Genomic DNA, 13752 nt, shown 5'->3' with positions numbered 1-13752 from the left:
ATGAGTACGATAACTTTATTAATGTTTAGGGAATATCCAGGAAGGTTGCGTTTGATGTAATCCAGTAGACCAGTCGCCAGCTCCACCAAGTAAATTGCCTCTTCCATCGTGAGTGGCCAAGGCAAGTCGGGACAATTTGTTAGCCAAACGCCGTTGAGGGGAATCCGGTCGAGATAAGGGGGGTAGTGATATACTACCCGAATCTAAAAAATAATTAGCGGTTAAGGCTGCCAGTCCACCAGAGCGGAGCGAGGCAGCGGAGCCGAGAAACGGACTAATGCGGAGTGGAGTTGCGTACTGTGACTGTCCACCGGAGCGGAGCGAGGCTGCGGAGCGGAGTGAGGAAGTAATGCGGAGCGGAGTTGCTGTGTTTTTCAATATGCGGAGCTAGGCAGCAAGTACGCGACGAGTGATTTCGAGCTCCCGGCGTGGGGCGATTGGTTTAATTCTACGCGAAATGTCAGTGATAGCAGACATGCCATCGAAAAAGTTGATACATTATTACCTTACATTGCTTGAGGAAGAAGAGTTGGAGTCAGAAGAAGCCGAAATACTTACCATATACCATTTGAACAATTCTATGAGGAAACATAGATTTTGGTTAAGAAATCATATCAAACATCGTTCAGAACACAGTGAATATTTTACTTTTTTCCAAACAGCTGATGAAGAAACTTTCGAAAATTCTTATAGAGTTTCAAGATGTACTTTTTATGAACTTCACTCCCTGATTGAACCATATATTCGGAAACAAGACACAAATTACAGAAATTCAATTAGTAGCCGTGAAAGATTAGCGGTGTGTTTAAAGTAAGTACACATTTTAAATCAAAGTAACTTTTATTTTTGCATACAGTTATAGAAGCCATGTTATATTAATTTAAAAATCGTAATCTGTCTCAAAATTGACCGCATTTTCATTGAGTTCTGTTGGCTCTGCTGCAGATGTTTCAATATCCTGGGTTGTTGGAATTTGTAAAGCGCTAGGATTAATGATACTAGTGTTAATATTATCTGAAGCACTAGGAATATTGACACTAGTGTTGGTATTATCTGAAGCACTAGGAATATTAAGACTAGTGTTGATATTATCTGAAGCACTAGGAATATTAAGACTAGTGTTGATATTATCTGAAGCACTAGGAATATTGATACTAGTGTTGATATTATCTGAAGCACTAGGAGTATCGATACTAGTGTTGATGTTATCTGATGTAGGTGTTGAGCCTGTAGAATAACCATAATTATTCGGAGAATACCAACTATGTTGAAGATTACTTTCTTCAGCTGACATTACCGCATTAAAGCAGGTTTTTTTAATTTGAAGTTGAAAATAATACGGCAGCTTTTTTGTCGATGCAGCCAAATTTAAAAAAAATAAGTCTATTTCATCGTATTTATCACTGGCTGACATCATGTTTTTAAGTTCTATCCGTTCTCGTTCCAACACTTCGCGGCGTTCTTGATTTTTTTTTAAATAATCTAGAATTTCATCGTTCTTTCTTTTTTTGGATGTTGATGGAAGAGATTCCGAAGCTGTTGGATTCTTAGGATCATCGGCAGAAGGAAGATTATTTGAATTTGATGGCAAAAAATTGCATGATTCCCGTGAACTCTCTTCAATGGTATTTGGCGGATTTGAAGTTTCGCTTACTGAGTGGTCCAGGGGCGTAAAATTTGTTGACCGGTCTCTGTTACTCATGTAAGGCAATAAAAATGACATGGCTTTTTGATATTTCCATTCTTTTCGTTGTTTTCTAGCCTGTCCACTCCTTGTTGCATTTTGTCTTTTTAAGGCATCCCGATGGTTATCTCTCAGTTGTTTCCATCGCGACTTGGCAGTTGTAACTGAAACAATCAACAAACACAAAAATGTATTACATGGTCTATTTATGACAAAAATATTACATCACTTACGCGAAGTACAATTAAATACGTTTTTTTTTAGGTATTTAGCAACCGGCCAGTCATTTACAACGATGGGAGAGAATTTTAGAATTGGATTGAAAAGTGTATCAAGAATTGTTGAGGAGGTTTGTGATGCTTTATGGAATATATTGCAACCTCTTGTCATGTCACAACCAACAGAAAACGACTGGAAAGAAATCGCAAAAGATTTTGATGAACTATGGCAATTTAAAAATTGTATAGGTGGATGGCAAGCACGTATATATCAAGGCTCCCTCGAAAACCGGGTCCTCGTTTTTCAACTACAAAAAGAGATTTTCTGTAGTATTGATGTGTTTAGCTAATGCCAAAAGGAAAATCATAATGGCTGATGTGGGATCTATGGGAAGATTTTCTGATGCAGGAATTTTTGATAACAGCATTTTCGGAAAGAGTCTAAAAGAAAAGAGATTGAATTTACCTCAGCCGGTACCATTTTATCAAGGTGGAGCAAAAATGCCGTTCGTATTTATAGGAGACGAAGCTTTTCCATTAATGGAAAATTTTATGAGGCCTTACCCACGTGATGGACTTAACGCAGAAAAAAAAATTTTTAATTACCGATTATCAAGAGCACGTCGTATTGTTGAGGCAACTTTCGGTGTATTGACGAGAAAGTGGTACGTGTATCATAAAGATTTTGAATGCAAAATAGAAACAGTTGACAAGGTAATAAAAGCAACATGTGTTTTGCACAATTATTTAATTCAAAGACAACCTAATTATATAAACAATATTGAAAATAACATGGAGCAATCATTATTATCAGTTGGTGATATTATAGAAACACAACATTCTAGTAACGATGGTTATCAAGTTCGTGAAATGTATTGTTCATACTTTAATAATCAGGGGAAGGTACCATGGCAAGATACTCGAATTTTGAAAAGAATCTATAATAGTCAGTGATGTGAGACAGATATAGATAATTTGGCCAGCTGCGGACATTATTTAACTATTTAGGCTATTACATTATATAGGCTATTTTGTTAAATAAAAAAAAAGATATCAATATGTACCTACTAGAAGGTATTATAGAATAAAGATACATATTATTTACCATCCGATATGTTTGTTTCAATGATAATTTGGTCCCACGCAGCATCTTTTGTTTCGTTGCATTTGTAAAATTCTGAAGATGTGTTCCAAATGCACGGAAACTTTTTCACACTTTCAATAAGTTTTTCATCCATTATCTTCGGTCACATACGCACTGGTCGGAATACGGCGGCACACTGCCGGCGCAAAGTGCGCCCGCGCCCGCACTCGCTTCCCCGCTCCGCATCCCCGCACGTTTCCCCGCTCCGTTTCCCCGCTCCGCATACCGGTTTTATATGAAATTTTAAACTAGCTCGCAAGTCCCTGTCCACTTAAGAGGAGCGGAGATTTTGTGCAATCCTATTGGTTAATATTTCTCCGTTTCTCGGCTCCGCTGCCTCGCTCCGCTCTGGTGGACTGGCAGCCTAAAGTGGCGAAAAACTACTATTTCTGTTTCTTTAATATTTTTATAGGCAAGTGAATTAGCTCTCTCTGAGACCTTTTCAGTATTTTCCTTAAAATAAATAACAGTGTTGAGATTTAAGGTCATTGACCGTTCAAAGTTCACGAACTTAACTTGACCTATCAGTTGTTTATGGCGAATTAAATTTTAAGGTATATCAGAAAACTAGTACAGCAATAATCTGTCAATTGACTTTATATTTTACTCATTATCTCCTCCGAATTTATCACGGTTGTTCGGATTAATACCTACAGCTGAGTTTCATCATCAGACGTTAAGGTAGAATACAAATTCCACCCGTATCACCTCGACGTCCGTCGTTCCAAAAGTGAGCGTATTTTTTTGTTTTTTTTAAGAGTGGTGGAGAGTTTTTTGCCAGTTCTTCTCTTCCGTTCTACACCCTTGATTTGAGAACTGGCAGTAAATGTAAAATTATATATTATATTTCTTTATTATATTATGTTTATGTATATTTCTTTTTTTGACGTTTATAAGTGTACATTGCGCTAGCTATATGTAAAAATAATTTATTCTCTTTTGACTTTTTAAGGCAGTTTATTCCGCGCCCCAAGACTATGTGGAACCAACCTGTCCACTGAAGTATTTCCGGACGAATTCGGCTTAGGGACCTTATCAAAGAGTGTATCATTAACTTAAAAGGCCGGCAACGCACTCGCGAGACCTCTGGCATTGAGAGTGCCCATGGACGGCGGTATCACTTAGCATCAGGTGCCCGCTTGCGATTCTGTAACTCACTTCTCTAACTCTCACAGCGGTTTTCGCAGCGGCGGTCGCGCTCAAATCAGTCATGAAGCAGTCATTTTACGATTTGGCATTCTGATAAACAATAAACTACAAACTGCCTCCGCTTGTCAAGACGTAATGTGAAATTCCTTAACGGAATACCATGAGATTCCAAAAATGACGTGAGTGACGAAGGGAGCGTTGTTAGTGCGAGGTGAACTCACGGATTAACAGAATCCATAAAAAAATACAATCAGTTCATAGCTTAACCATGTTTGATTATACCTGAATGGTAGTCGTAGTTTGCGTGATCGCTGGGTGTCTCCTGTCCTAATCGTTTTCGGTATTCACCTGCGAAGTGCCCTATTAAAGTGTCCATCATTATTGCCTGCTTTGAAAATACCTGGAATTAAAATCACACACATAGCTTAGGATGAAATTCGATCGAAAAAACATCTATATATTATTTAAATGGCGCTTATTTTCAAAATAAATAAATAGCATTTTATATAGTGTGTGTAGGAAAAGATAAGCGTCGTGGGATTTAAGCTCGCTTTACTGTCACTACAGCCCTGCGATTCTGTAACTCACTTTTCGAACTCACACAGCGGTTTTCGCATCGGCGGTCGCTCTCAAATCAGTCGTGGAGCAGTCATTTTATGATTTTTCATTCTGATAAGGTGGGAGCTTGTATTTTATTATTTATGCCCGTGGCAAAATCTAAATTCTTTCGGGGCAATTCTTTTGATGGGGCCCTATCAATAGTCCCTACTCAGTTTAATTTTAATAAACTTCGAGATTTTCACCGTACTCAATTAAACGTTGTTTATGTCCCACTAATGGCTATAGGCCTCCTCTCTAGGCGAGAGGGAATGGTTTGTAGTCCTAACGCTAGCCCAATGCGTATTGGAGACTTCATATTCATCCATAGAACATAATATCTCTTGGACAGGGAGCCCGTGGCATTTTGCCAGCCCTGTCACCCTATTGTTACGTCACTGGAGGTGGTGTATTGGGTGCTGAAACGGATTAATGGCATTTCAATTATTTTCAATAGGGCAATTGGTTTTCAGATTCCAAGTCGAGGTACCACCGTATATGAATTCGTATACGCCGGTTCTTTTCCCGCACAGACTCTATATTTCCTTTCAGCTGTTATTACCTGTAATATCTTGGAGACTCGTAAGCCATTTTCAACCACCATAAACTGTAGGAAGAGACACGGCAGACAATCTTCATTATCGTCTGATGGTAGACCGATATCCCATGACAATTCTTCATACAGCAATCCCAGTAATACCGTCTGTAAGTGTATATTAGATTTAAAAAAATGATATTCGCTATTTTCTATAGTTTCACTAGATATACTAATTTGGGTTGCCATGTTTAAAATTTACTGGCCCGAGTAAACCTGTAACAAGAAGCTTTGGCGGTGCCGGTAATCTCCTATTAGGCGAAGATCAAAGCAAATGGATTCCGATTATTATATCCCCAAGCAGTCGCTTGATGGGAACCCGCAAAGAATGCGTTGCCGTCCCAAGAAAACCTGTCGTCGTACAGTAGCAGATGAGGCAAAGAGAGCCGGAAAGACTTGGGGCGAGGTGAAATACGAAGCTCAAGGACGAACGCGATGGACATTGTGGACGCCCTTTGCCCCATCCTGGGGTAATAGGACATTAAGTCAAGTAAGTCAAGATAATTAAAAATTAAAATTATTTGAGGATTTCTTAAATCATGCAGCGTCAGAAAAGAGCGCACTTCTTACGTAATTCTTAAAAGGCCCGCAACGCACTTGCGAGCCTTCAATGTGAGTGTCCATGGGTGGCGGTAACATAAGATGAGCCTCCTACCTGTTTGCCTGCTGTTACATAAAAAAAATATTTAACATGGAATTGCAAATTATAAAAGTATTATATCCATTCAGTTCTGAACCGCAAATTTTTGAAAAACCTTTAAAACATCTCAGTGGCGTAACTATACCCTCTTGGGCCCGCGGCAAATTCTTTTGATGGGGCCCTATCAGTAAAAATCGTCACGTTGTACTCAGTCTAATTTTGATAAACTTCGAGATATTCAGTGGACTCAATTACACGTTGTATATGTCCCACTAATGGCCATAGGCCTCCTCTCTTAGGCGAGAGAGAATGGTCTGTAGTCCCCACGCTAGCCCAATGCGTATTGGATGGATGACTTCACATTCATCCATAGAACATAATATCTCTTGGGTCGGGAGCCCGTGGCATTTTGAAGGCCTGCCACCCCATTGTTACGCCACTGAAACATCTATTACCAGTTTGGATATCGGGAGTCATCCAAACTGGTAATAGAGCTAAATCTCGACTCTGAAAGTTACCCTGAGAGTTTCCTTACAATATTTTCCTGAAAACAATGACAAACCTGGGTTCGAACACACACTTGCGGCAAGCTTGCGGTGTCTTCTTTTGATACTCACACTTTCCGTGTCATCAATGACGTATACCCCATTGGAGTTAACAGCCACCAGTACTGGAATGTCTTCATGCGTCAAAAGACTCGTTAAACTTCGGACTGGTTGTTCTATTTGACCTTGGAAGAACGCTGCTCTGTGGTATTAAAAGTATTTGAATATATTTTTCGTTAGTGTGAAGTTTCCTTTTTTCTAATGTTATATTAGTTTAGAGTATATAAATATTTCATGCATGTTTTATTTTAAACAAAGTTATGGTAAAGTTTTTTATATTTCATTACTGTTATTATAGTATTTATAGTCCGGTCAAGTTAGACATTAAAAATAGTGGTCGATTTGATGATGAATTTATTACAGTTCCAGCGAATCAACAACAATTTTTCGCTAACAGCTGCAAATATTGCAGTGAAACCAGCTCAATATGACGCAGATCTCCTCAAGTTTCGATAGATGTATAGGATAGGATCGATGAACCCCAGCTCTCCACCAATTTTTGGCTTTCCGGGAATTTTTGTTATTTCAAATGTCTATATTGACCGGACTATTAATTTGTCCATAGGTTATTCGTCGATTTTTGTTGTGACTTGTTAGCACAAAAACGACGTAAAATCTAATAGATATAGTAATAGAAAAGAAATGACTCTATTCGTATGGAAAACCTAAGAATGGATGGCCAAAACTCCAGGGCTGTATATGAAATGTTTGAATACGTGAAGTAAACTATGCAAATTGTATGGAATTTCCATGCTTTTGAGCTATCAAAAATTTATATTATCGTAATATTAGAGACGAAGGCAAGCGGCTGAATGGGATGTTTTTGATCCCTCGGAAGATGGGACGGGCCTTGGTATGGAATTCTACTTATGTGGACATTTTAGCCCCGTCTCACCCTCCTCGGACAAGCAAATAAGCAAAGGCGGCCGTAGAGCTGACAGAAAATAATAAACGGCTTAAAACGGGTCTTTCCTCCAACATCGATTTTGTTCCCTTTGGAGATACTTGGGCCGTGAGGTTCAAGTACACAGGCGCTAATCAAAGATTTAAGTTGGCACCTGGTAGATAGTACCGGTGACCCTAAAGCTGGTGCTTTCCTCGCTCAACGAATAAGTATCGCAATACAGCGAGGAAATGCTGCCAACATTAAAGGTACCAACTTTTTTTTGTAATTTTCTTTATATTAATTGTTTTATTATTTTATTCTTACTATGTATGTTAAGAAAATTGGAAATACTGTATATTCGATTGTGTTTAGGTTTTAGTAAACTATAAATATATTATACGAAACTATTTAGACGAATAAAAACGACTTTAAAATATCCTAGATTCCTGTATGTTGAAATCCCCTACGTCTCAATAGCTACTACACTAAGTTGTAAGAAATTTGTGGCCATACATAGATTATCATAGGAAGCGTTCAAGTATTACGCAATTTTTGGAGATTATTTAAACCCCCCCCCCCCATGTATCGCGCCGTAACGTTTTCCTGTACCCATGTAGTAAAACGTTTCGTGACCACCTAGTGACTCTTTCTACCTAAAAGTTACCATTATGTGGTGTTAAGTACTGGATAGTCGAAAATAATATTAACAATAAAGCGTAATTCAATCCCCGCCCCGCATCGTAACGTTTTACAAAAGCAACGCGCAACGTATTAAATTCGTTACGTAATACTTGAACGCTCCCATACTCAAATACCCTATTCTGTTAACCTCCTTTTTAAAAAGTATTGAATTCTCACCCATAAGTTGGCAATATCCTGGTATGAGCGAGATACTTGTGTCTCAATTTCCTCGGAGGGGCTGCGGGGGGTCTCTGTGCCTGTTCTAGGAGTTTGGCCTCAGGGCTGCCTTTTCGCCCCGCGGGTAGCAGTTTCGCCCATTGTCCTGATCTCGCATGCTTTGGCAGATATTTGTCCTGGTTCTCTCTATTAAGTCATGTTTACTATACGGTAAAATTGCATCCGGTCTTTAAAAATACCCTACTTTCTACGGCTCGTTAATTTTTGTTTAGCATATTTGACAGGTGATAATTATTAGTGATAAAAAAGATGACTAATATAACATTTATATTTGTTTTAACTGCTAGCTTACTCCGTAATATGATTACCGACTGTGATTTAGACCACGCAATATCAATTGTTACTTAATTAAGTTATTTATAAGTTCTAATTGGTAAACGTTTTAAAATAGGTGTCTCAAAAGAAAGTTTACATTTATTTATTTAGCGTTATTACGATAGACGACTTCTTGGTGCCTGTACTTCAAAAGTTTCCTGGCCAAACCAAAGAACATGGCGCCAGCAGGACGGAGCAACGTCACACACGTCCAATACGTCTCTATATGCTCTATATAAGCCGAATTCTCTGGCGCAAAAAGAAAATATCCGTCATGAAATGGCAACCATCACTGAGTCCACCAGCTCATTTGTTCGATTAAATGAGTGCCGCGAACGCGAGGGTCTACATTAGGACGGTATTATTTTTAAAAACTAAATTCCCAAAATGAGTACTTTAATGATGAATAAACACTTTTTTGATACACGACTTCCTTTTTTTAATCGATCAATTAAATGTGAACTTTCTTTTGAGACACCTTGACACCACAGTGAGGAATACTAAATTAATACCATCGTAATGTAAGGAACACCGTAATAATATTAATAGATTACACAAAAAATAGAACCAGTGTATTCGAGTAGTTTTCGAAATAATTTACATTTTTTCGAATTTTATTTGATTATTATTAGTATATTTCATCTTGCAACCCATTACTGATTATGGCAAGAAGGCGTAGACAATGGCAATATAAAGCAATGCTTAAAAATATAAGAACATACTTCGCATTACCATTTATTCATCAAATAATTTAATAATGAGATACTAAACACTGATTTATCTCTTTTCAACCAAGAAAGAGAAGAGAGAATAAGGGGAGGTTTTTAGCTAGGAAATTCTAGATTTTTGCTAACCTTCTATCTGTAAAAAACACTTACCTAAAGAACTTTGCGGTATGTCTATGGGGATCGTACGGACCCAGCTGTATTCTGGCTTGCAGGCCGCCAAGCGTCAAGGCTTGGGCGCTTTCGAGAGGATACCGACCTGTGACCACATTGTGACGGGCCTCTTCGTAAAGTAACTCTTGAATCCGGGAATCCCTGAAATGTGATGATGTGTGGTCATAGAATGTTTATAGAAAAAATAACACCCATAAATTATACAATAGATTTTTTTATTTCCGTTGAATAAATTTATTAAATAAAAAATCCATGAAAACATGAACATCTGGACAGACATTTTTTTTGGCACGATTTGTGCATTAGCCAGCATCAAGTATAGGATTTTTTATAATTCGGGCTTGTCTTTAGAAATTCGACCGTGTCCTCCATGTACGGTTTAGGCACTCGCCCGGTACTGCACAACTCTCCCAAAGGCCGAGAACAAATTTAAATTAATTTAAAACTTGCCCTCGAACCGGGAGTCGAACCCGGTACCCCTCACCTAGCGGCCTGGACAGAAGTTCATCTTTAATTTTTTTAGGTTCCACTATGGATTCGTGTCAACCACCTGTAACTACTAGAATGCCTGAAACGATGAGCTCTGGTGGCGAGAAATTAAATAAATTTTCTCTCACTTAATTCCTTCCTCAAGATGCTTAGGGAAGAAGACATTCCTCTGAAGTCTTAACGCTGGCTGGTCCCTGCCTCTTCGGGATTCGGATCCGTGACCATATCTTTGGAGTAGTTTCTGCCAACCTGCCCATATACGCCACGGGCAATGGTGGGGCTTTAATTGAATTTCTGAAATCGAGAGAAATGGGCAAATTCGGAATTTTTTATTTTTTAATATATTTATTTACCAAATGCCGTGCAGAATATTATCTTCATTACGCAAGTAATACACATATTGCAATAAATAATAGCGGCAATTGATGGCATATGGCAACACTTCAATAGACTCCAATTATAGTAACAAATAGTTATCTGTCAAGTGTCAACTTCATGTGGCACTTGGCAGTCTCTCTGACCACCGTTGCTGGTGACTCGTACGTCATGTGCACACGTCGTATGTAAATAACAAAATACTTTCGTAAATTTATTACACTGATAAATTATAAATTTATTTATATTGTCAATAAATACGTAAAAAGTTTTTATACTCTATGGGGTAATTCTATAGAATCAAATCTTTTACCAATCTAGACTCACTGGGCACTAGGTATAAAAGAACCCTTAAATTTCACTTCATACATTAGACAAGGGCAGATCCAAGGGGTCATAAACCCCCGGCTGGGGTTTTTTGTTCAAGGGGTAAAGGGTCACTTTTTAATTTTTAATCTGCAGTCTTACAAAATAACTTTTATTAGTGGGTATTTACAGATTCTACATAAAAACGCTCACGACTACATTAGAAACACACAAACTTGTGCTGATATATTCTTCCTCAGTCTCATTGATAAAAAACTATAGTTTTTATATTGTTACTCTAATTTGAATTCTAAATCCGTCCTTGTTTAGGTCTAACTATAAGTTATCAATGGCCGTTCATATAAAAAAGACGGTAGTTGTAAATTAAAACTTTGGTTACTTATTCTACAAATATTTAAATACATTCTCACCTAATAAAGGACTACACATCCACAGAGCAAACACATTCGCAGCAAGATTTCTGACGCTCGGTGTGTTCAACCCTAACTCCTCAGTTGCCAGTACAGCATTGAGGAACCTGGAAGCCGTGACGCACGAAGGCACCTCCTCAGAACTCATCTCAACCATGATGGCTATACGGGACATCAGATAGACGCAGGTCACAGGATTCGAAGGTCCAGTGGAAGATGATGCTGTGCTGCCAGAGGAGCCTGAAAGATTTGTTCAAATCAACTTGTCGAACGAATTTAATTTAGGGTCCTTCAGGGAAATAGGAGTAGCGATTTTTGCGAGCTTTCTGGTAGTGAAAGTGTGCATGAGTCACAGTACCACTAAAAATCGGAGCTCAAAATCGAGGTTGCCCCCGTCATATAAAAATATGCAGCGAACGAAGTGATGGGCCGTTCAAGTATTACGTAAGCAATATAGGGGGGAGGGGGAGTCTTTGATTTTCTTATTTAGTGAGTATGTCAACAGTAATAAAACTTTTTTACACATATTACCCACACATTGTCTATGCTATATTCGAGGATTCCTACAAAAAATTAATAACGTTTATGTACTATTAGTATATGAGTAAATCTGCTTACGTAATACTTGAACGGCCCCATTCTAGCTAATTCATCTATGAGATAATAATATGTTATTTTATTTTTATGGTTAATTAACAGCTCGACATTTCGGTCAATTCTATGCTGACTGCCATGACAAAGAATTAAACAAAAATAGTCTCAGTCAGTAGTCTAGTATTAAATTTATTTTTTAAATGTTAAACTAAACTCTATATACATCTATATGCACCTCAACAGTGTAAGGTAGCTTGAAACACATTCTACTTAATAAATTTAAAAAAATACACGAAATTAATAGTGTATATCATAGTGCGGGCTTACTTACGTTCGGTCGCTACTCAACATTTTAATTGATTATCAGGGTAAGATTCAGAAACGAGAGTTAGCGCTAAGTATGACTCCCGCACGTCAAAAATATATTGGATTTTGACACATCTGACGCATAATTGGCGCTAAGTATAGTTTGAATCTCACCTAAAGTATAAATCCTCTATGTCAGATTCATTGCGTTTCACATACAAGAGAGACTTAATCATGTGATAGACATTTTGTAAATATGTCTTACCAGGTAAGGGTGGCGAAATGGCACTGGAAGAACTACCCCCACTAGTGATAGGTTCCGTGGTACTAAACGACCCTGCAGCGATGCTACTTGAACCTGTCTGATTCGAACAACTACTTAAGTTTGATCCTGAAAAGAAATCAGCTGTACAAGATTTTTTCCGTCTCTTGAATTAAAAATGTTCAGGATCACGTTTTCACGATCATCACATTAAGGTATTTGATTTTTAAATAATCAAATTATCGATTTTTTCAGATATCCATAAAAGAACTAGTAAATATTTATTATAAATACTAAAATATAAATAAATTATTGTTTTTATTATAAAATTTTACATACCCATAACACTTTTCTCCAATGAATCAGAACTATTGCTCTCTTTGGAGTCCGGCAGGGGCTTATGAGGATCATGTTTGTCCCAATCCCCATGTCGGCCCAGAGGACTGTAGGAGAGATGAGGCAATCGCTGGGACACGGAATATAAATGCGCGTTCACTTCCGCCTGCAATTTCTGACTTTGCATAGAATAGTACTCCTCGCGAGATCGAAATTCACTGAAAGAGCAGTTATATGTAGCTATAAAAATATAACGCTATATCTTATATAGATATATTCTAGCTTTACATAATGTAATATAAACGCTTCCTAACTTCAACCAAAATTTGCGAGCTGATTTAGAAATTGAGGGCTGTGATAAGGCTTATTTTTTATTTTATTTAATATATATACATAATTATATTGGCTATTTATAATAAATGTAATAAAACTTTAGTTACATTTTCTAAAATATAACAAGTGAAGGATTTTCTAGTTCTAGTTAATCATGTTATCTATTTATTTCTCCTTAATATACAACATTAATTTCTCAAAAATAATAAATACATACAATTATTTAATCGATGCATTTTTGTGTGTTCTAGGTTCGATATTCCAGTAACTTATATATTATTATAATATTAAACCTACTTGTATTGATATTCAGCCTGTATTGGATATCCTCGCCGTGTGTAGTCCACAGGAATAATAGTAATATAATTTCCACTATTTTGTACATTTGGGCTTTCAACATAAGCCCCCATTTCTGATTGGTGTTCCATGTGAATATTATCTCAACATTAACTCATAAAATGCAAGTGTATAAAAACAAAACAATATTGATTGGTTTTCGAGTATTAGCGCCGTGCCGCGCAAACGCGGCTTACTTGCCACAGATGAAACAATCGTATGTACGGACTACGGAGTATTTCACATAATTTAAAAATATTTTCATTTTAATGAATTGTTTTAAAAAGTTCGGTTATAAATGAGATGATAGAGAATAAAGGTATAATTTTTAATA

At 37.4% G+C, this 13752-nt stretch overlaps 1 protein-coding gene across 1 annotated transcript; it reads right to left on the bottom strand.

The window, feature by feature from the left end:
• Position 1: 1 nt before the first annotated feature.
• LOC125054389 (putative FERM domain-containing protein FRMD8P1) lies at positions 2–13629 on the bottom strand. The gene is made up of 11 exons (XM_047656249.1): positions 13380–13629; positions 12753–12967; positions 12417–12542; positions 11252–11491; positions 10268–10433; positions 9630–9791; positions 8377–8562; positions 6645–6774; positions 5355–5495; positions 4478–4595; positions 2–203 (listed from the first exon to the last, which is right to left on the bottom strand). Exons 1-11 carry the CDS (start codon positions 13508–13510, stop codon positions 19–21), a joined length of 1800 nt encoding a protein of 599 aa, XP_047512205.1. The 5' UTR covers positions 13511–13629; the 3' UTR covers positions 2–18.
• Between the last annotated feature and the right edge of the window lie 123 nt (positions 13630–13752).

This window comes from Pieris napi, chromosome 12, assembly GCF_905475465.1.
Source record: "Pieris napi chromosome 12, ilPieNapi1.2, whole genome shotgun sequence".
Classification (NCBI taxonomy): domain Eukaryota; kingdom Metazoa; phylum Arthropoda; class Insecta; order Lepidoptera; family Pieridae; genus Pieris; species Pieris napi.
Note: the sequence above shows the minus strand (reverse complement) of the source record. Positions and strands in the feature narration are given on the sequence as shown.

Excerpts from the sequence above, each read along its gene's own strand:
- LOC125054389 (XM_047656249.1), bottom strand. The coding sequence starts at position 13,510 with ATGGAACACCAATCAGAAATGGGGGCTTATGTTGAAAGCCCAAATGTA. Across the intron at positions 12,968-13,379 it reads CAGGCTGAATATCAATACAA|TGAATTTCGATCTCGCGAGG; the intron begins GTAGGTTTAATA and ends CTGCTCTTTCAG. Across the intron at positions 8,563-9,629 it reads CATACCGCAAAGTTCTTTAG|AGAGAACCAGGACAAATATC; the intron begins GTAAGTGTTTTT and ends ATGACTTAATAG.